This window comes from Alligator sinensis, unplaced genomic scaffold (genome assembly GCF_000455745.1).
Source record: "Alligator sinensis unplaced genomic scaffold, ASM45574v1 scaffold961_1, whole genome shotgun sequence".
In the NCBI taxonomy this organism is placed as follows: domain Eukaryota; kingdom Metazoa; phylum Chordata; order Crocodylia; family Alligatoridae; genus Alligator; species Alligator sinensis.
This window is the reverse complement of record NW_005842737.1, coordinates 345,301-367,518: the sequence shown is the minus strand read 5'-3', so window position 1 is coordinate 367,518 and position 22,218 is coordinate 345,301. Positions and strand designations below refer to the sequence as shown.

The following is a 22,218-nucleotide window of genomic DNA, read 5'->3' as shown; positions in this document are numbered from 1 at the left end:
CCTGGCCCAGGCCTTTTTAAAACCTCCCTGACCTCAGCAGCCGGTCCAATCGAAGCTGCCAATACTGGCTACAAACCGTCCAATCTGCAAAGCATCCCTGGCTACCTGGGCCCGCGCGCAGGGCCGGGTCTTTCCCCCCCCCCTGCCCAGGTGACCAGAGCATCGCCTCCCAGGCGCCAGGCTTTTGTCTGCAGACAAGGAGCGAGATCCCCGCTGTGAGAGATTCAACACCAGCCTCTTGGGCTGGCTGAGACAGATCTCTGGAGAGGGGCACCGACGGGGGCATTTCTGCCACACAGTCCACGTCCGAGCCCCGCGCCCTCCCCTGCCGTCGGCTCGTGCAGGACGATTCTGTAAATAGCGCAGACCAGGAGCACGCGGTGTCCCGAGCTGGGAGCAGATGCTGCAGGGCCGGTGCGTTGTCGGAGCACGGAAACAGAACAGCAAACGAGAAGAAGCGAGCCTCTGACCAGATGGCTGCACGTGCCCGTCTGAAGCACTTGTGCCTGAAGTCTGACTCGGAGCCAGCGGTTCTCCACCTCCGTGCAGTGCGAACACTCCCGCTGCAGACGTGGCAAATGCCGGTGTGCCCGTGTCAGACTCCCCTCCAAGAGGGACGATCCCAAGCAAAGCCCCATCTGGATGCACAGGAACAAGGCTTCAGCCCTTTACGGACCAGGTGCAGCTTGCCTTGTAGTTGTCACCATACAGCGATCAAGGTGGAAATGCAGCAAGACGAAGCTTCACCAGCCCGGGACCCGCCGCCCCGTACCCCTGACACTCACCACCTGTGCTTCTCTAACCGGCCTCTCTCTGCCTGGGCGTCATCACAGGGATGTGCTCTGATTTCTTGCTGCCTCTTCCCTGGGTGCAGCTTTGAAATTCGCTCCTGGCCTGCAGGCCGCATCCAGAAAGCGGATGGGAGAGCAGGGGCTTCGCTCCCGGCTCTGGCAGCCCCCGGGGCGGGGAGGCTGGGGGGACGAAGCCCCCTTCGTCTGAAGCAAACTCCGCCGAGATCCCGCTCTTCTCAGTCAGGGCTCCGGCGGGTTGCAGAGCTTTCTCAAATGCTAACAAGACTGTTATTTCTTTACATGAACGTGCACTTTATAAAATTTTAATCGTTTGCTTGATATGCCTGATCTGCACTGTTTAGTCATTTATATTAAATTAGCTATTAAAAATGATCTGTGTTTATGTTTGTGAGTATTTACTTTTGGAGGGACTGGCTCTTCGAACCTTTCTGGGCTCTCAGAAGGTGTCTGGGGGGGGCGACAAGCGAGTCCGGACCCCGTGACGACAGCGGTGCCACCTCATCCCTTTCAGGAGCTGATCAAGCTCCCTCGTAGAAAAGGGTTAGGTGCGCCCGACGCCTGTTGGACGGTGTTGCAGAAGCTCCCTGCTCACGTGGCTACACGCCTTCCACCCGTTCCCAGCCTCAGTTCGTTTAGCCTCGTGCCAAAATCCCCCTGATCGTCCTCTCCGCACCCTTCCAGCTTCCGCTCATCTTTCTCGACTGTGAGAGACCAGAGCTGTTGCACGTGAAATGTCACCAGGGCCTCGTATCATGGCCTTACCGCTTGCTTCTCTCTTTCCTGGAAGTATTTCACCTGACACGCTGAGCTTGCATTTGCTTGTTTCGTGGCCACATCCCATTGGTGTCTCATAGCTATCCTGTGATCAGTGCACCCAAGGTCTTTCTCCTCCAAACTTATTTCCAACGAATGAGCTGCAAGATTGCAGCAGGATGCTTGTTATTTAGTCCTTGTGTGCATGCCCTTGCTCTTGGTACGTTTAAAATTTTATCATATTTCCATTGCTTCAGCCTTCAATATCATCCAGTTTTCCTGTATGATGCTCTGAACCTGCTTCAGACTGGCAGTGCCTACAATCTTTGTGTCACCAGCAAATATCAGTAGCACACTCCTCCTTTGGGGGCTAAAGTCATTAATAAAAATATTTTTTTAAATTAATCCCAGAACACTCCCTGAGAAACTCCACAAGTAAACTCCTTCCAGCTCAGCACTTCTCCCTTTAACATCATTTAATCTATTTTCTCTCCCCAGACATTTCCTCACCCTTTTTAAAATTCTTGTACTCAACCCCATTTCCTCAGTTTAACTAACAATTTGCCATGTGGCACCCCAATATACGCCTCACTGAAGTCCGGACAGGTGGAAATACCACGCTGCCTTTGTCTGGAAGATCACTTGTTTCGTGAGGAAAGCAATCAGGCAGTCTGGCACAATCTATCTTTGGTGACCCCATGGTTCCTTTTACCTTATTTTCCATTTATTCTCATGCCTTTAATGATTTTTTCCTTCACAATTTGTCTGTACATCTTGCACACGGCTGAGGTCATGTCGGTAAGCCTGGATCGCTCCCCCTGCACCTCTCCCTTCTGAACTACGTTTGTTATTCTCTCCTCAGTTTCTTTCCATAGGATCATCGGAAAGTTGGGCTGGAAGGGGCCTCACAAATATGTGAAAGGCTGCAGCAAAGAAAGGAGAGGACAAGTGTGCTCCCTTGATGCAGAAGGCAAAGCAATGGTCTTAAGTTGTAGCAAAGCAGATTTTATATTCCATCTCGGGGGGGGAAACCGCCCTGACTAATAGAGGAAGGCCCAGGATGTGATGGCATCTCCTTCACTGGAGGTTGTCAAGAGGAGGCTGGATAAACACTGGTCAGCGATGGTTCAGGAGGAGGTCTCCTGCATTCATGCAGGGGCTGCAGGAGATGCCCCTCCAGCCTCAGGATTCACCGATCCAGCTTCACATCCTGCACCAGTAGTTTAATGTCTCCATGTTGTTTGCTGTACAAGCTCCTTACGCCTCTATACAGACCTCTTCACTGATCTCTCACGACTGCCCCCGACATCCTAAACAGATTGGGATTGCGCTATAACTAGCTGTACCATCTACACGAGTACTGCTCTCATCAATAGGAACCATTGCTTTCTTTACTTTGCTACCCAGCATCTTATCTCATGCTGTTCCTTTGCTCTTTCCTGCTTCCTCATTGACCTGGTCTCCCCCTTCCTGTGTATTAAAACCTGGCACAGATTACACTAGTTTTGTCCAATATCTTTCCCTTGTTTCATATTTTAAAGCTCTCTCTCACTGGTCATACCAGCCTTGACCCTGTAAGGCCGCTACCCAGCACTCTGGGAAGAGTCCTTTCTGCCAGCATCTCCCCGTGACCAAACACAACAAACCCTTCTTCAAAGCACCAGGTCTCAAGCCAGCTGCCGGGCTTAGTTATCTTGACAACCTTGCACCCTCTTCTTCTAGGGACCAGAAGAATCATACTGAAAAGTCACCGGACCCTGCACTTCCCTGGGCATTTCCCCAGTGGTGTGGTGGCTCTTGATCCGTTCCAGCAGCAATCTGTCAGCATCACTGCTTGTGCTACCCTCGTCTCCTTTGCTGCATAATGACCCCATTTGGGGAAAACTGACATCTCTGCCCCGGCTTTGGGGTCAGTGAGCTTCATCGTGGAGCAAACCCTAGCTCTGGGGAACAGCCTGGCCATCTTTGCGTGCCAGGTGCAATTTGCCTTTCACTGGTGGCCTCTGCCCTGAGAGTAACGTCCAGTTTCAGTTAACCCCATGGACAGCTTGTGACAGCAGTGCACTTTGAGCATAGCACGAGCTGCCAGGCAATGGAAGGGCTCAGAAAGCGTTCAGCTGCAAGACCCCTTTCCTCTGCCTGCCTGGAGTGGAGAAGGGGACGCTATTGGGGCTCCAGAGCCTCACCTCCGCGCTCGTGCAAGAGAGGAGCTGGCGTGTGCTCCAGAGGAGTTCAAACCTGGCTTCCCCACCTGGCTCTCAGAAATGAGTCTTGGACACCCAGGGCATAGCCAACTGCCAGCAGTGACCGGCTGATGAGGGAAAATCCTGCGTCTTGTGCTGCAGAGGCAGTGGTATATAGAGACAGCTTCAGAGTAGAGAGCAGGACATGAACAGGCAACGGGAACGCAGCTGCAACACCCAGCACAGATAACTCACAGCATCTCGCAGGCCTTCCTGCAATGCCCACTCAGAAATGTCTCCAGTGCAAGGGGCTTTTGGAAGTCGATTAACTTCCAACTACTTCCTGCCCATCACACAGCCCAGCAAAGCCACTGCAGCTGGCGAAGGGGGGGCAACACCACAGATCATTTATGGACCGGTGCCTCATTGTGCACCGCTGTGAATAGAGGAAGAAATCTCCTTGCAGGGACTCGAGGCAAAGAAAAGCCGAGACCCGACTGAAAGTACAGGGGCTGCTCTGAATCATGGGCTGTGCCAAGCCCCAGCAGAAGACGGACATGCAGCCCCTCCTGGAAGCGGGACAGCCGCCGCCGCAGCGACGCCTGCAAGTTTCCCAGGTTTGTCTCCCTTTTGGAAAGCGCTGCCGGCGTGATTCAGCATTCCCAGGAGGCAGCGGGTATGTAGGTCGCAGAACTGGAGGGGAGGCACAGGACTGGCGACTGCAACAGGATCCCTGACGACTGCACCTTCCCCGTTAAGCAGAACAGCTCATTTGCATGAGTGACTAAGAAGTTGCTGCTCTCCTCTCCCGGCCCCGCATGGCAGGGCTGAGCCACGGGTACGCGGGTCTCACCCGCCCCCGAGACCCCTCCACAGCCCCTGTCACAGCCCTGCTCTGCCTTTGCCTTTTGACAAGCCACGTGCATCCCACAGCTGGGCACGCATACAAGCAGGTATTTATGGACAGGGGACTACGAAGAGAGCTGTTACTCCAAGCACTGAGGATACATTCAGAATAAATCAGTCTGCTTTTGGAGGGCTGGACACAGCTGCCCGCTCCAAGGACGTGCTCAGGCCAAGGAGGCTTACCTTGCCGTGCATCGTGTCGCATCTGCACCTCTTCAACACATTCTGCCGGGAACCAGCCAGTGCGTCCTTTCACCGTTCCTTCCCAGAAACCACCTTCGCCGATGCTCAGCACTGCGGAGAGAGACGGATGCGAGTCAGGAAAGGGACAACGGTGCACAAATAAATGGCCATCTTAACATGCAAGGGAAGGTGTGACAGTCCAGCACACAGGGACTAGTCTAGTGGGCACACACAGGGCAACACATGCCAAAAGAAACCTTCCAAAAAACCCTTGCTTAGAAGGGGGTCTGCCCTTCCGCCCCACTCAGAGAGTGCATGAGAGGGGTGGGGCGTGCATTGTGATGCCCTTAGGGCATGCAGGAGCAAACCGATGGCCTCCACCCAGTTTACAGGAAAGAGGAGAGAAACGGAGCATTCCAGAGAGGTTCTTTTTTTAATCCAATTTATGTATTTTTAGCAACAAGGTCCCATCCCTGACAGCAGGCTGCACTTTGGGTTTCTGGATTCTCCTCTAAGGCAAGGACCTATCGCCATCACACCACTGTCGGGAAACCGAGGCAGAGAGGGGAAGCAATGTGCCCAGGGCCACACAGTAATAGGTATCAAAGCTGTCGGAAGTCCCGGCTCTGGCCCCACGCTCGCCCCGAAGGAAAACACAGACTCTGATTCTCAGTATCAACAGCAACACCCTCCCTGCCAGAAGGGACAACAGCCCTTTCCCCCCCACAATGTGCCTGCTCCCCAAAGCCTGAGGACACCGACGCCTTAAAGGTGCCCTGGAGATGAACGGGCCGCAGGGAGAAGCAAAATGCATCCTCGCAATGCCTCCCCGGGCACCGGCAGTCGCAGGCTCCCTGCAAGAAGCACAGCCAGGGCCCCTGCGGGCTATGCCAGCAGCAGGTGGAGGTGCCTGGCCTGCAGCCACTGCCCTGCACAGAGCCCGCGGCATCGCCTGCTTTGAGGGACAAGGACTTGGACAGGCTTGGGGTGGCCCTGATGGGACAGGTGTGCCCATCGCTCAGTGGGAAGCTGCTCTGTGGGCTCCTCTGACAGCCTGCAGACCTATCTGTGGAAGGCACTGTGCTGGGGGAGCTCGCAGCATCACCCTGAGTCCTCTGCCCCCCACCCCACCCCACGATCACCCCCTTTTAACCACAACCAGCTGTGGCCCAACCCCGGGCACACAGGCAGGGGCCTCCTGAACCAGCCAGGTCTGAGACAGCACAGAAGCGGGGCTGGGGTGTCCATGCACACGGTCAAGACAAGCGGAGCCTGGGCTACAAGCGAGAGGAAGCACTGCCAGTGCCCTTCCCTGCGAGCAATGGCGCTACAGGGCCCGCTTGCTTAGGGTACAGCGCCCAGGACCCAGAGCCGAACGCGATCCCATGCTCGACGGGCTGTCTGCCAGCTCTCGCCCACCAGCCTTGATGGCAGTTGTTATAAAGAGTGTGGGAGGCAGCCCTGCTCTCGTTGCAGTGACCACCCTACTTGTGGTCGAGGCCTTAGGGCAGGGGCGGGCAAAGTCCAGCCCAAATCAGGCTTATGTGAACTCCATTTCCCAGCAGCCCCTGCCTGTGTCACTGTAGCTGGTTTCCATGGTGACCCCAGTGGCGGTGGCGTGGTTGCAGCACGGGGCCAGGGTTTCCATGGAGACCGGCCCCAGCCGCGCTGGCAGGGCGAGCAGCGGGGCAAGGAGCTGCTTCGGGGCTGGGATCGTGCAGTGGTGACAGCGTGGTCGGGAGCCAGGGAAGACCAGCTGGTTCTGGTCCTCTACTTCCCAGGGCGTGCTCGCCAGGCCCTTGGGCCTGTTTGGTCCCATGCTATTCCAGGCCACTCCCTGGGCCTCTGGACCCCCGCGGTCCTGGTCTCTTTCCCGTTGCTTTTCTGTTGGGGTGTGCTCCCCTAGCCTTCCCCCTCCAGGGGGTGACCCATAAGGCAGTGGGAGCTGAGGCTTTCCAGCACCCCAAACTCACCTTTCCCTGGGGTGGCCCATATGTGGTGGCCCCACCGTGCTAACCAGCCCCAGGAGGGTGCAGTTTCAGGCCTTCCTGATCTTGCTTGTCCCTCTGGGCTCCCCCTGGATGTCCTACACCCCTCCTGGGCTGCCACCCTCCAAGATCTCTGGCCTCGGCTCCATCTCACATCTGCACCCCCACCCATCTCTGGCTCCCGGCTCTCTCTTGGACCCCTTTCCTTGCTCCCTCCTCCTGGGAGAGCCCAGCACCAGTCATCGTCATCCCACGCTGTACGCCCCTTGACACCTTCCTCTCGGCTGTGACCACACAAGGACCTTTGGCTTCTCCTAGGCCCTGGCTCCACTCCACACAGGCCAGTTGAGATTCCCAGGGTCAGCCCTCTTGGGCCCATCCAGAGATCGCTCCATCTCTTTGGGCTCACCTGGAGCCCCCTCCTTAGGTCTTTACCCACACAGCTCCTTCCTTCTCTGGGCTCATCCAGACCCCCCAATAGGCGCCAGACTCTGTCCTGCTCACTGGGTTCACCCACAACCTTCAATAGGTCTCCTAAGCACTCAATCCCTCTCTGGGCTCACCCAGCCACTTGATCGGCCCCCAGATGCTCAGCCCCCCTCTCTGGGCTCACCTGGCCCCCAGACTCTCAGCCCCTCTCTCTGGCCCCTGGACCCCACACTGGGTCCCCAAGAGCCTCCTCTACCCCCTTAGCTCCTACTCAAACTTCCCGACTGCTCCAGATGTTACACTCCTTGCTGGCCTCCAGGAGCTGCAGCCTTCTTGCTGGGCAACGCTCCTTTACCAGCTCTCCAGATGTTACTGCCCGTCCCGCTCTCCGGGTCTGGGCTTATACCCTGGCTAAGCCAGCCCTCCACCCGTCAGGTGACTCCTTCATCAGGCCCAGCCTCGCCTGCTGGCTCTGGGGACCGGCTGACTCTCAATCAGCCCCAGCCCACCTGCCCGCGGCTCCACAGGCTGCCTGACCTCTTCAAGCGGTAGGCACCCCAAATGCCCGGCCACACGCACTTATGTAGGACTCTGCATGTCTGGCACGCACCTGCTATGACAGTTTTGGAAAGCCTGTTCTTCAGCACAACCCCCAAGAACGGGCTGGGCGCTCACCAGACCACACGCATACTCTGCTCCAAGCGGCTGGCAGTTTCAGGGCCTCACCAGGAAAGCAAAGCCCAAGTCTTCAGAGCGCAGTAGTTCAAGTTTATTAACCACCGTGGAGGATGCCTTCACTTCAGCCAAAACAAGACAAAAGGACTCCGAACTCGTGGTACAGGTGATATCTTTCATTAGGCCAACTAGATTTTTGCAAAAAAAAATTCTTTATTTGCAATTTTTATTTGCAAAAATCTAGTTGGCCTAATAAAAGATATGACCTGTACCACGAGTTCGGAGTCCTTTTGCCTCTAGACCTATACGGCTGCAACCTGCATACCTAAAGCAAGCCAAAGCCATTTGACTTCCAAGTGATAGTGTCCACGTGGCGGATTAATGCTCTTGACCTTCATGTCTCGTGGGAACAGCGCCCAGCCCCTTCTGCCACCCAACCTCCCAACTGCGGAGGGCAGGGTGATGCCCCCGGCTGTGCCGATGGCCCTGCCCTGTGTCTGTGTTGGTAAATGTGCCCTGCTCAGGGCCAGGAGGCCTGTCTTGGTGCTGGGCTGTGCACCGGAGACCAGGGCTCTGAGCTGGTGGGACCTGGCGGCCCTGCCATGCAGGGGAGGTGGGGAGTGGTGGAGGCTGCAGACCTCCCCATTCATGCCTCTTGTCCTGGGCTCTCTGCCTCCACCCAGGAGCCCTGCTTTTCCTATGGCCCACAGGTGGTTCGAGATAGAGGTGTAAACCCAGCTGCCGCGGGTGTTCCCTCTCTTGCCTTCTTGATCCTGATCAATGGACGTTCCTCCCGGCTGCGAGCCCGGCGGCTGCTCCCTTGCGGAGGCTCTCCCATACGAATGCACCTTGCTCTGATCTTGTGTCATTTCTTCTTTGTTTGAAAGGTCGCTCCCAGCCCGTGAGCCGGAGCAGCTGCTCCTTTATGCACTTGGGCCCGGGCCAGCCGTGTCATCTTGCTCCCTGCTTGGCTGCAACGCGTTCCTCTGCAACGTCCTGCTGACTCCATCTCCACAATGGGAATCTTTCTGGGGCTTCCCCCTCCTGCTGCATGGGGCCGCGAGCTTCCAGGATGGTGCTAAGGGGTCGTGATGGCTGGCCCTTGTTAGGCGCTGTCAGCTAATGAGCAGCACCTGCGCTGGCCCCAGATATACCTGGCTGCATGTTTCTGCTCAGAAAAGCATGCTGCCAGGGGTAGGGGTAGCCTGGCTAGAGCCACGTCCCCGGTGGGTGCTCCAGACCCTGGCAGACGATATGCAGTGGAGGTCAGAGATGTCACATCCAGGTATGAGAGCCAGAGGCAGCACCGGTGCCCTGGGCACTGTAGCCACAATATGAAGCCAAGGGGTCAGCAGCAAGAGGCCAAAAGCCAGAGCACGATCCAAGAGCAGGAGCCAACATCCGCAGGCTGGAGCCAGGAGAGGCAGAGGCACGAGACCAGGCTAGGAGGCATGTCTAGGTCAGGCACTGCTTGCAGAGGGGAAGCCTCGCAGCGGGGCCCAGATGTTTCCTTAACGAGGAGCTGGAGACAGCACCTGGCTGAGCAAAGGGCTGTCCCTGCATCCAGGAAACTGTTCAGCTCGGACCGGCTTGTTCCTCCCACGCTCCCTGCTCGAGCAAGACTTGGAGAGGGCTGCGGTGCCTTCACGGTTGCAGGCCCCTGCTCTGCGGCCAGGACAGCACTGCCCTCCTGCCACGTTGCAACCTGCAGCACCGTGCCCACGCTGAGCCTTCCTCATGCAGACTCCAGGCCCCACGGCCTAGCAGGCCCTGTCTCACCCAGGTTTGGTCTAAATACCTCTCTGCGGGGCTGTTCTGACGTGCCAAGGGGCTGCACCATTGTGCAGCTGCAGCCAGCGCGGTGCGAGGGTGGGGAGAGGCAGCGGGGACGGTGCCGCAGAGCACCGGCTGCGCCTGCACTGCTCACCGAACGCTCTCCGTCCTGGCTGCAGGAGCTGCATGCCCAGACGCTGCCCAGAGCAAGACCAGCAGCCTGCACCTCCCTGGGGATTCATGGTCTGGTGCCAGGACCAGCCCTGCCATGTCCTCGGCCGGATGCTGCTCCCCGCAAGACGCAGGGCACAGCTGCCACGGGGTGCAGGCAGCGCAGCAGGACAGGTGGCTCGCGCACTCAGCCCAGGTCTACCTGGGGAACGCGCTCTGTCTCACATTGCACCTGAGCTCCTTCTCCGCATGCCTCTTCCAAGTGTCCAGGGAGCTGATGGGGCCCTGGCAGCCTTGCTGCTAGCACCTGTCAGCTGGTGCTTGCACCTGTTCCCGGGCCAGACTGGGCTCACAGGATGTCTGCTAAGTGGCTCCATGTGTTTTCTGAGCTCTCTTTGCCTGTTTCCAGGAATCGGGGCAGTCGGCACCCCCCACCCCCCCGTGACACCGAGGTCTGGCTGTGCCGCAGGGCTGAGTGTTGCATTGCCCGCTGTGTCCTCGGCCCTGGATCGTGCACAAGCCCCACGGAGCTGGACAGCTCGGACGACCGGCAGCCACACAGCTGCTGAGCTGGCACACCCAGCCCTGCTGCACTGTATACGCCTGCCGCTGCATCGGGACACGGCTTTCAGCTCCCGTTACCCCGAGGCCAGGTCCTCGCAGCCATGAACGAGCCCATCTCCCACGGGTGGAAGCATCTACTGCCCTTCTCCATGGAGGAGCTGCCATGCAGGCTGGAGCGGTTAGCAGGTCTGGCTGGCACCACCACTGGGGTGTCACCAGAGAAGCCGTGGGCAGACACTGGTGCCCATGTGCCCCGCACACTTGCACGCTGCAGTGCAAGAAGTGGCCGCAGCACACAGGGACCAGGCCCAGCTGGGTCAAACAGCTGGGCCGCGTCTAACCTGCTTCTCAGGGTAACACCGGTTTAGTGCCGGCTCTGGTAGGTCTGCACAGCTGCACTCGCTCCCTTTGCTGCCCCAAGGCAGGACTCCAATGCACGGCTGTAAAGTGCAGCACACAGGAGGACTGGGGAGGATGGGGCACGAGAGGATGGAGATGGTGGGTTTACAGGGGCCATGGGCGGCGGGGGGAACACGGCGGGTCACAGGTCACTGCCTGAGCTTGCTGGCTTGGGGCGCTCCACGGGGAAGGTGCCTTTACCCTTCGAATGGGGGTGAGCCCAGAGTCAGAGATGCTACTGGGGTGCAGGTCGGACTGGGTAGCGGCTCACGCCAGCAGCCACCGGCCCCGAGGGAGAAGCTGGGGAGCAGACGGAGCAGTCATGCTTTCCCCAGGCCTGTCTGCATCTTGCAAATGCCCAGCAAGGGCACAGCTAGGCCACGTGCTGGAGATCCCCCTCCTGCCAAGCCCCTGGGAGTGCCCTGCTCCGGACTCAGGGCACCGCCAGGCTTGGTGCTGCCGGGAGTTACAGACATGCACCTCTTAAAATCCTTCAGCATCTTTGCCCCCGTTTCTGTCCCAGCCCCGTGAGTGTACATCAGCCTCGCGCCGCAACCTTGAGCTCCTGCCTGGGCCCTGCAGGCTCCTTGCTTCTGCCGTTTTCCACATTAGCAAGAGTTATTTCTCTCTCCGGTTTAATTTGCCCGTGACTGCATAAGCAGCAGCAGCTGCAATTGGGAGCTGGGTGGAAAAACCCCGCGGCTTTGCATCCTCTGCCCAGGGCTCGGCAGGTCCCACTCAGCTCACACGCACACCGTCTCACACCCATGCACATGCACCCACACGCAGGGTCATGCACACCCTTCTCCCCACAAAGGTAGCCCAGTCTAACCCCAGGGCTGACGGCATCCCTGAAAGGGACTTCCTCGAGCACGGGGACGCAGGTCCGTGGAGAGCCTGGCCAGCTCCGAGCACCTGCAGCGTGCAGGGCCCCGTCCAGCATCGCGCAGAGGCTCTCGATCCTGTTATCGCTGGAGTCCAGAGGCCCCGGGTGGGACAGACTCACAGCCCCCAGCCCCCCTGGGAGACAGCCGGTATGGTAGCCTCACACTTCGCTCTGCAGAAGCTTCACTTGTTAACAAATTAAAATGCAATTACAAGAGCTGATTTTAAAATGTCCAATTAAATTAATAAGCTGGCTCTGTATCATGCCTCTGGCAGGTGCTTGCAGGGCCCCTCCATCACGGCGACTGATTTCACATCTTAATATGCGGAGGTGGGAGAGAGGGGTCGGCAGCCAGAGAGACCGGGGCCGGGGCAGAAAGACTCTTGACCCCGGGCCACCTGGATCAGCCTGAACCACGACATACCCTGGTGCTGGCTGGCGGGACCCTACCTGAAGCCCCCTTAGCTGGCAGCCTCTGCACAGGGCCAACGTCCGCAGAAACGAGCCCTGCCCTCAACCGTGCCTGGCTACCCCTTGCATCCCCACGGACACACACGGGCACAGGAGCCTGCATCCGTACACGGCCACGTGCACAATGGAGCTTCCCCTCTCCCCCTGACAGGTCCAGGGCAGCACAGCTGTGTCCCTGCCTGGCGCACACCACCCTCCTAACCCCCCACGTCGTCCGCCCACGCTGCCAAGAGCCTGCCATCACCGTGCACATCTGCCAGGACACACGGAGTCTGCTGGCCTGACAGCTCCTCATCCACGCACTGCAGCGGACACCGCCGCTCCACAACGGCACCTTTCCAGCCCAGCCGCCCCCTCCTAGAGCTCATCACAAAGGCAGCGGTGAGCAGAGTCTCATAGTGCAGGGAGCATTTTCCTCGCTCACTGACCCCTGAGCCAGCTTTACCGATGCTTAGCAATGCCCTCGCTGGAGACCTCGCAAAGAAGTCTCTGCACGCCACGTCGGCCTCCCCACCGCCTCTCACCCGCTGAGAGGGGAAAGGAACCACCACGGCTCCAGTCGCGTTGCTCGGCCGCTCCCGCCGTGGCCTGGCATCCCCTGCATCCCAGGAGCAGGCACCTGACTTCTGCCCCTGCCCATCTGCCATCGGTGTCATCCCGTCACCTCCACCAGGACAGGAGCCAGGGCTCCCAACACCTAGGTCTTGCCCAGCAAATGCCTGGCTACCCACCCAGACTCTGCCCCAAAGCGTGGCTAGCCCTGCTGCTTGTTGAGCTTGGTGAGGGTCACGGTGCCCACCACCAGCACGAGAAAGCCCAGTCCTCTCTTTTACAAGGATGGCCACACATCCAGCTGCCAGCTATGAAAGAGCTTGTCACTGCAGGCTTTGCTGGAGTATTGATTAATGCAAGCATTGATCAGTGCACATGCAGCTCACAGGAAAGCTCTGCTCCAGCTCTGGCCAAAGCAGGAGGCACACACTGGTTATGCAAAACCTAAACCATGCACTGACAAGATGAGCTTGTAGGGACCCTGATGAAGGGGGTCCCGGGGGTCCAGGACACACAAGGTAACGACAGGACACACACGGGTTAGGGCAGGCCAGGAAAGCTGTTGATGTTTGCTAAAATACGTAGTGCAGGAAGCGTCTGATGAAAACAAAGCTGCTGTGACCAGTGTATCAGAGAGAACGGGGCACTCTTGGACCCGTGCACTCGCCTAGGGCTGCAAGAGGTGACTTGTGCCTGCATCGTGCCATAAGCACCCCGGGCTAATGCCCCGGACCCGCGTGGGCAGGAGTGTTAGCGTGTCGGTGCCTTGCGGGGAGTGAGCTGGCTGAGACTGCGCTGAGCCCGCGCCCATTCGTCCCGTGGCGTCAGGGTCTTCTGGGGAACACCTGCTGCCCGCAGGGGCACTTCAGTAGCCACCCAGACCACCATGAGCTCCAGTTCCCCACCTGACCTGTGCCACCTGGACAGGCCAGCTGACACGGAGCCACAAGCTCACGTAGAGAAGACGTGGATGGAGAAGGTGTTTGCCGCTTACCAGCCCCTTCCCAAGGGAGGAGGATCTTTTCTGGAGATCACCGATTAGGTGATAAGACTAGAGAGACTCCTAGGGACATGGGATCCAGAAGTCTCCACTGGCTCGTGGGCAGGGTAGGTGCTGACAGGGACCCCGGTGGCATCGCATCCAGGAGAGCCAGCTGCGTCAGGAAGCGACTTACTCATTTGCACCTGGGGTCTTTGGGATCTTGCTGCCCGGGTGCTCCCCTTCTCTTGCGCAGCATCCCAGGCTCGAGGGAGAAGAGCCCATTAGGCAGCAGTGTCTGCTGGCTGCATTTTAAAACTGGAATCACTGAAGGATGAAAAAACCATTCTTCACTCCTGAACTGGTAGTTAATGTGCTGAAATAGCTGCTATATGAACACGGAATGAGCTTATTAAGAGAGCCCGGAAGCAAGTACTGCACAATATAAGCAATCAAACCCTTTGTGGGGGATAAATTATGCTGAGACGGCCATAGCGAGACGCGCTCCCGTTTCTCGGTGAGCATGCGTCGCGTTGCCTGGCTGTGCCCCGAGCACGACACCCTGCGCAGCTGCAGAACCGGTCTGTCCCCCGACGCCGTCCGTACAGCGAGAACGGACCCGTGTTGCTTGAACAAGTCGGAAGTGCGAGGTAGAGCGAGCGGAGGGGTCGCCTCCCCTCCGGGCACCGTCGCTGACCCTGGTGGCCAGCCCAGCACCATGAGCCTCCTGGTCCTGCCCTGCCCTGGGGCACGCGCTTATTGACACGGGAGACGATCTCAAGCCAGGGGAGCCTCCCTGTACACCTGTTGTGGGTCCTTCGACCGGATGAGGGATGTCAAGACTTGCTGCAGGATTCACATCCTCTTGCCTGTGTCGTAGGCGGTGCCTTCAGCCAGCTCTGTGAGCAGTGCCTATGGGTCACGGGTGCACACAAGGCCACGTGACCGCCTAACCGGAGGCATGTTCTCACGGTGGCCTGCAGACTGTCACGAAGCTGATGGATGGGATGCAACGTGTTGTCAAACCTGGCTTGAGGCAGGGAGGCTTTTGCTGTAGTGGCGTCTCTCAGGGCTCCAGTAAGCTCTGTTTTACATGTGGGAATTAGGAACAGTCCCTGCTTATCTTCAGTGGAGAACAGCACTCGTTAGACTCTCCCTCTCTGTGACCTGCCTGGGGAAGAGCCTCGCACCAGCCAGAGGAGATCTGGGGCACGCTGGGCACTGCTATGGCCAGGCTGCTTTGCAGAAGCCCCTGGGGCTGGGGCCACGCCGACTGGCAGCATCCTGTACTGGTAATTCATGTTGCCCATTAGTGAACCCAGCTCTTTCCTGTGCACCGAACCAACTGTAGCAGAAATGCACAGTGGTTCGTGGCCCTTGAACTTCAATGCGGAGGATCAACAGGAGGAAGTGGGCGAATGAAGAGAAGAAACTGGCAGAAGAAGACAGGGCAGCAAAGAAGAAGAGCAGCTGCTTCAGACGAGGAAGGGAGGGGTAACGCACGTGGGCAGGCCCCCGGGCCTGAGGGGGACACGCAGCGACTGCAAGAGAGCGCAGAAGGTGATCTGTGGATGGGAGGTGAAATGGACGGCACGGCACCCAAATGTCACACCAGCACTTGGAAGAGCAGGTCTCCAAGGCTAGGGACTGACAGGGGTCTTGCCAGAGCGGGTGGCAATGACCACGGGCGAGGACAGGAGACAGACTCGAAGTAGACAAGGGCCCCGGAGGGAGCAGGGAAGAACTCCCTGATCCCCCGTCACGGTGCGGCAGAGTCGCACTGCAGGCAAGGGAGGAGAAACTCAGGGCAATCGGACCAAGTGCTCTGATGCAGGCAGCTATGGCCATACTGGAACTGGGCTATGGCCCAGTATGGCTATGGCCATACTTCCCTGTGATGCCTGCGCACTTCCTGAAACGGATCGGAGAAGACTCAGCAAGCGTTGGGCTGGCTTGTTCTCCCTAACGTGCGAGGCTTTTAAACACCCTTGGAAAACAAATTACCATGTGAAGCTCTCAGTGGGCACATCTACACATGCAACTAATGCAGGATCAGTTTACTCTAGAGTAAATTACTCTAGAGTAAACTGATCTACACATGCAGGGTCTCAGGAGCACATTTGCTCCCAGGCAGAGATGTACACATGTGCTACTGTGCAGTTACTAATCTCGAGTAAACCTGCTACATGCATTTGCAGGTAGCGAATCTACTCGGGATTAGAGCCAATTATTGTGCAGTAAGCATCTGCACATGTAGATGTGGATGCTTACTGCACAGTAATTCGCTCTACTGTGCAGCAAAGCATCTTGTGTAGACGTGCCCAGTGTGTCCAAGACTTCATCTGTTTTCAGCAAAAAAGATACGCCCTTCCAAAGGAAAATCCTCTGGTGTACTCTGAACCTCTTTTGGCAGGCCAGAGGATTATGGCCTTCAGGAGGGCAGGGCTAGGATCCAGAATGACCTAGACAGACCACTAAAATGGTCTGCAATCAATGGATGAGGTTTAACAAGGAAAAGTGCAAAGCCCTGCACTTGGGACAGAATAAGTGGAGTCACAGATACAGACTGGGGAAGGACGGGTTGGGCTGCAGCACTGCAGAGAAGGGCCTGGGGATTACAGGAGACCATAAACTGAATATGAGCCAGCAGTGTGCCCTTGCTGCAAAAAGAGTCAACCACCTCCTGGGCTGTACTGCCAAGACTGTCACTTGCAAATCGAGGGAAGTGATCCTTCCGCTCTATTCAGCACTAGGGTGCCTCACCTGCACCCCTGTGTCCAGTTTTGGGACCCACACTTCAAGGAGGATATGGACGGATTGGACAGAGTCCAGTGCAGAGCGACACCAATGATTGGAGCACGATTTATGAGGAGAGGCTGAAGGAATGAGGATTATTTATTCTGGAGAAGAGCAGACTGAAGGGGGATTTGATAATTCTTCAGGTTTGTGAAAGGTGGTTACAGAGAGGATGAAGATGGGCTTTTCTCTGTGGCCATCGGGGTTAGGACTTGAAGCAATGGCATCTAGCTGCAACACAGGAAATTTAGGTTGGCGAGTTAGAGGAACTTCCTGACCCTGAGGGTGGTCAAGCATTGGACCAGGCTGCCTAGAAAAGTGGGAGAATATCCATCCCTGGAAATGTTGAGGAGCGGGTTAGACTGACACTTGCCTGGGCTGGTTTAGCCAGGGCTGATCCTGCCTCGGGCAGGGGGCTGGACTAGATGGCCTTGTGAGGTCCCTCTCAGCCCGACTTTCCTACGATCTTATCAGCAGGCCACGCTGACGGCTGCTGCTGTCACCTTGAGGACGTGCGCGCTGTGTTTATAAACAGCTTGTAGTGACATCAGTCATGAGCTCACTTCCTGCAGCTAATGCAGACTTGAATTCATCGCTATGGGCAGGACAGAGCTCATCCCCAAGCCCTGCTAGATTTGTGCACGTTAAATTAGCTATAGTAGGACAGGACAGCATGCTCATTTTCCATGAAAATGTGCAAGCTTAGAGAATAACAACATTTCTTGGGAGAAAGTTAGTATCACCGGTTACTTTTCACTGGGAGCCTTTTTAAAAGACTTCTGTTTTGTCTCGTCTTGAACCACAGTAGGCGCGTCTACGTGTGTACTTTAATGCACATTAGCCTATTTTAATGTTCATTAAAGCGTCACAAAAAAACTGTGCTTTCACTAATGTGCATTAAAATAGGCTAACGTGCATTTTTCTAGTACCTCACAATGAAGGTACTAAATTTAATGCACACTAGAAAAAGCGCATGAATGAATGTGTAAACGTGCTCAGTAACAACTAGAGTGCCTGGAATTAGATGGAAATGCAACCAAGGGGGACTGGATATCTTGTTTTTAGCAGGCATCTTCTATTGGACCAGTCAAAAAACCCCTTACTTCCCTGGACCATCATGGTTTCAAGAACACTATGACTCGATTTCTTTTCAGCGGTCAATCACAAAGTATCTGGCAACTGCCGCAGTATATGAGCAAGTTTGAGCGTGCTTTCTCTTACGAGGCCAACTCTCAGATAGAGTAGTGCACTGGACATCCATCAACTAACGTCTTTGCGGTAGAGGTGGGATCTCCAAATGTCCTTGGAAGTCCCTGCTAAAGTTCCTGGGATGACCTAGTTCTCCAGTGGAGACACAGAAGGAGGAGGTGGGGAGAGAGACACGTGTGCTGCTGGTACAAATCCCGGGCAGTTGAACTAACGGAGGTGGAGAGGCCTGCATGATCTGTGGAAGCTGCTTGTGCGCCTTGGCCAGGCTAGTGCATGCACTGAGCGCCCTGCTACGCTACATCTGCAGCTGCCTGCATGTCTCGCTTCCTTCTCTAAAGCAACGGGACCTCAAAACGAACCCCGAGGAGTGAGAAGAGCCAGGCCCCTCACCAGGAGAAAAGGAAGAGATGAAGCAACTCCTGAAGGAAGGACAGAGTTTGTGTGCATCTGCAGCTCCTTGGTGTCCTCGCTATTGCTAAGGGAGACTCAGGAGCAGGTAGACTTGTCTCTGCAAGACCCAGAAAAGGGGCTCAGACAGAACTCATTAATCAGACACAGTCAGAAGTGGGGCTGGCAGGGAGCTCCAGAGGTCACATCTAGCCTGAGGCAGGATCAGCCCTGTCCAACCATCCCAGACAACCGTCATCTAAACTCTGCATCAGACTACCCTCACCCGGGACACAGCACAGACCTAACACCCGAACCTGTCCCAGGCAAAGCAGGGAACTAGGGCAGCCGGCATCCTGCTTCTGTGAAACGATGTCCATGTACACTCAAGAGAGCCCCGGTAGAGGACACGGACCCTACTCCAGAGGAAGGTAAACCCCCCCAGTCTGGGCCAGTCTGACCACAAGGTAAAATCCCTCCCTGACCCCAGATATGATGTTGGTCTGATTCTGAGTGAAGAGGCAAGACCCTGCAGCTTTGCTCCTAGCAGAAGCATTGGCACAGCCCACCCCATTCCCAGCCTTAGCTGTGGCCAGCACCCAGTGCCTCTGGGAAACCTTGAAAACCCCCGGACACACGGAGCAGCAAAGAAGGGGGAGCAACCAGTACAGCCCAGGAGCCTGGGAAATCCCCATAGTGGAGCACGGGCATCACTGTGCCTGCAGCATCCCCACCAGTGCCCATCAGGGCTGCGCGAAATTTCAACAGGTATTTAGGTTTGAAAAATTTCAGGCTTGAAACAGGGAAATCGAAACAAAACAAAAGGTTTCGAAACAGCTTCGAAACGAAACGAGGGCACTCGAAACGTTTTGAAAGTTTTGAAACGTTCTGAGTTTCGAAGCCGGGCTTGCTTGCTTGCAGCTAAACAGAAACTAAGGCGAGGGAGAGGGGGGAAGGACCGCTCCGATACTGACATCTAGCGCTGGTCCCCGCCTGCAGCAGCAGCCTGCTGAAACCCCGTGCACAGATCCGGGGGTCCGCGCCCCACAGGAGGGCTGTGCCAGACTCCTCCCGGGGGGCGCGGGCCCCTGGATGTGCGCGCGGGATGACAGCGGGCTGCCGGCAAATGAGACGAGTTTGGATTTGAAGTTTGAGGTGCAGCTTCCCAGAAATCCCTGCACCTATCTCCTTGAAACTCGGCAGGCTTCATGCCCTCGGAAGGGACTACCATCCCTGCAATTTTCACCTGAATCAAGCAAGAAATGACAACGTTATAGGCATTTCATGACTCCACGTTATAGCCTACGGGCGAAACGTCACAACGCATTGAAACGGTTTCGACAAAACTAAACGGGACAGTATTTCGAAACAGTGAAATGAAACACTGTCCCTTTGAAACGGTGAAACGGAAGTTAAAATGAAACGGTGTTGTTTTGCACAACCCCGGTGCCTGTCCAGCCTCTCCTTAAATGATGTCACTCCCCAGCACCGTTTAAACGGGCCATGGATGTGAGCTTGTGGCTGAGCCCACCCAGCGCTGGGGCCAGCTGCTCAGTGGCCTGGCTGGCACTGGTCCCCAGTGGTCCTCGCACACTCGTGCCGTGGCCGAGGTCAGCGCCGGCATGCCCTCCCTCTCATGTACCAGCCTCCTCTCCTCCTGCATCTCCGTCCTGCCAAAGGGCTGTCCCGATGCCAAGAAGGAAGCGCCGGTCAGAGCCCAGGACTATGGGGCCCGGCTTGGTGCGAACCAGCTCCTGACCCAAGAGGAACCGGAGGCTCAAGAGCAGCTCTCCAGAGATGCTCTTTAACTGTTTTTCGCTGGGCCAAACTACTTCCTGCTCATGCCCCAGTTTCCTGGGCCCCGCTGGACTGGTTTTTGTCCCTACTGCATTCCCAGGCCCCAGCTTATCGCCTCCAAATGTCGGTAACATGGTGCCCTGTGTCCTTCCCTAAGCAACTGCTTCTACACGCAGACGAACAAACACGACACTATCACCGCTCGTATTGACAGTCAAACACAAACACCACGCCAGAGCAGCCAGTAGCGATGGGGGCAAGAAGGTCCTGAGGGCAATGGGAGCCCTGGAGTCAAAGACTGAGGAGGTCGTGGGGCCAGCAGCCACGGGATGGATGAGCCAGGAAAGGCACATGCACATGGAGATCAAAGGGCCAGGCAGGCCTTGAGAAAAGTGGCTGCAGAGGAGGGGAAGATGCACAAAAGACCCTTGGGATCAAACCAACCCATCAGGAGAAACCCTCCGGCCACCTCACAGCCCCAAGGGGAGGAGATGCTCTCAGAGCCCACAAAAGCCACCAGATGCAAGGATGACCCTACGGTACGAGCATGGTGCTAGGACTCCAGGGATCTGGGATTGATCCTTAGCTGTGTAATGGGATTCCTGCATGCGATGCCCCTTCTTCCCTGCTCTCTGGCTCCGGACACCTGCCACAGAGGTGCTGGGGGGCTGCTCGGACACAGAAGGGGAGAGCACCAGGTTCGCCCAGAATGATGGTCAGGAGCTGGGCAGCTCAGAGCCAGCCCTGGAGGAAATGCGACTGTTTTGGGACAGGAACCCAGAGTAGGGGGAGAAAGCGGGGGGAGCAGAGACCACTCTTGCTCAAGCCATCTGTCACCGGCAGAGCCGAGATGAACGGTGCAGCTTCTGCAGCAGGCGAGTGAAAGCAATTACGCTTGAGACCCAGGGATCTGACAAGCCTCCAGGAGCAGATGGAGCTCACCCGAGGGCTGTTACAGAGGCCACGGCAGAGATCTGAGTGCAACCGGCACAAGGACGCAGTCCTCAGCCCAGCACGGTCTGGGGCCATCACAAGAGAGAGCTCAGGCAGATGTACATGGGCACAGGTAGGATCACAGGGCGTGAGGGGACCTAGACACCCGTGGTGGAGGCAGGGTGGGAAAGCCTCAAGGAGACGCCTCCACTCTGTAACAGTTCTTGGACCTCCGTCACACCAGCGTGTGCGGTGCATCCCATCCCGAACCAGCGCCTTCCTCTCATCTGCCTTCACTCGCATAGATACAGCTCAAACACCATCCTCCCTCCAAAGCACCCAGGGAAACCCTGCAAGACCCAGAAGCTCCAATGCAGCATCAGCCCCGGGACCAGAGCGGGAACATCACCCTCCTGACCGAAACCAGTCACGCTGCTTCGGGGTTGGACGGTGCTCCCAAGCAAGGGTCCTGCCTCAGCACAGGTGGGGAAATGCCACCAGCGGCGCTTGGGGATCATGCACAGGGCGGAAAGGTCAGATCTGGCTCCAGCACTGAGCTCCGAGGCAGCTCCCCCTCACCAGTGCTGGGCCTCAGTTTCCCACTCCACGGGGAGATAATGATGCTTCCCCTCCGCTCCGCCAGCCTGTGGGGCCAGAGGCTGCATGGGGCTCAGCTCCAGGGGTCCTGCTCCCAGCTGGGGTCTCTCAAGCGTCTGAGCGAAGAGTCCTCGGCCCTGGGCACAGGGATCCCAGCTCCGCGAGCGCCTCCAACCCCCTCCCTGGCTCCAGCTGTGGAGCTGATTGTGTAATCATCCTCTCTTTAATTACACATTTATATGTAAAACTGGTGCCAATCAAAGTCAGCTCAGCTGGGCTGGGGGAAGAAGGGAATTAATTTATTCCCGAAAAGTTAATGAGGACTTTTCAGCCTTAGCAGTTCATTAATGCCCTGGATCCAAACGAGCAGATTTGGAACCGCAGGCAGCGCAGCGCGGCGGCCTGGCAGCGCAGAGCAAGGCGCTGACGGGCACAGCTCCTCTCTGCGCTCGCGGGCCCCAACCCGCATCCCTCGGCTCCACGCACACGGAGGTTACGTTAGGTGCAAGAGGGTCAGCATGTGCTTTATATTTACCCTCCTACACTTGGAAGCCCATGTACAGCCAACACGATCCAAGCAGCTGGCCCTCGAGCTGCAGACGAGCGCAGCCCTGCAGAGCCCCTGGCCGGCAAGCCGCAGTCGTGTGCTGGGAGCGGGCTGGAGACAGCCCAGCCCGCGCGGAGGTGAGGCCCACACAGGGCTCCCAGGACACGGGGGGTGAATCAGCGACGGGGTTAAAGCAACATGTGCAAGGTCAAGAGCCGCAGGATTGAT

At 57.1% G+C, this 22,218-nt stretch overlaps 1 protein-coding gene across 1 annotated transcript in view; it reads right to left on the bottom strand.

Annotated features, from left to right (window-relative positions):
* Nucleotides 1–22,218, bottom strand: part of SHANK3 (SH3 and multiple ankyrin repeat domains 3) — a 513,573-nt gene that overhangs the window by 236,294 nt on the left and 255,061 nt on the right. The window contains exons 15-16 of the mRNA XM_025216389.1: nt 19,759–19,870; nt 4,838–4,948 (exon numbers count right to left, since the gene is read on the bottom strand). Of these exons, the coding sequence (XP_025072174.1) occupies nt 4,838–4,948; nt 19,759–19,870 (223 nt within the window). The remainder of the gene's footprint in view (nt 1–4,837; nt 4,949–19,758; nt 19,871–22,218) is intronic.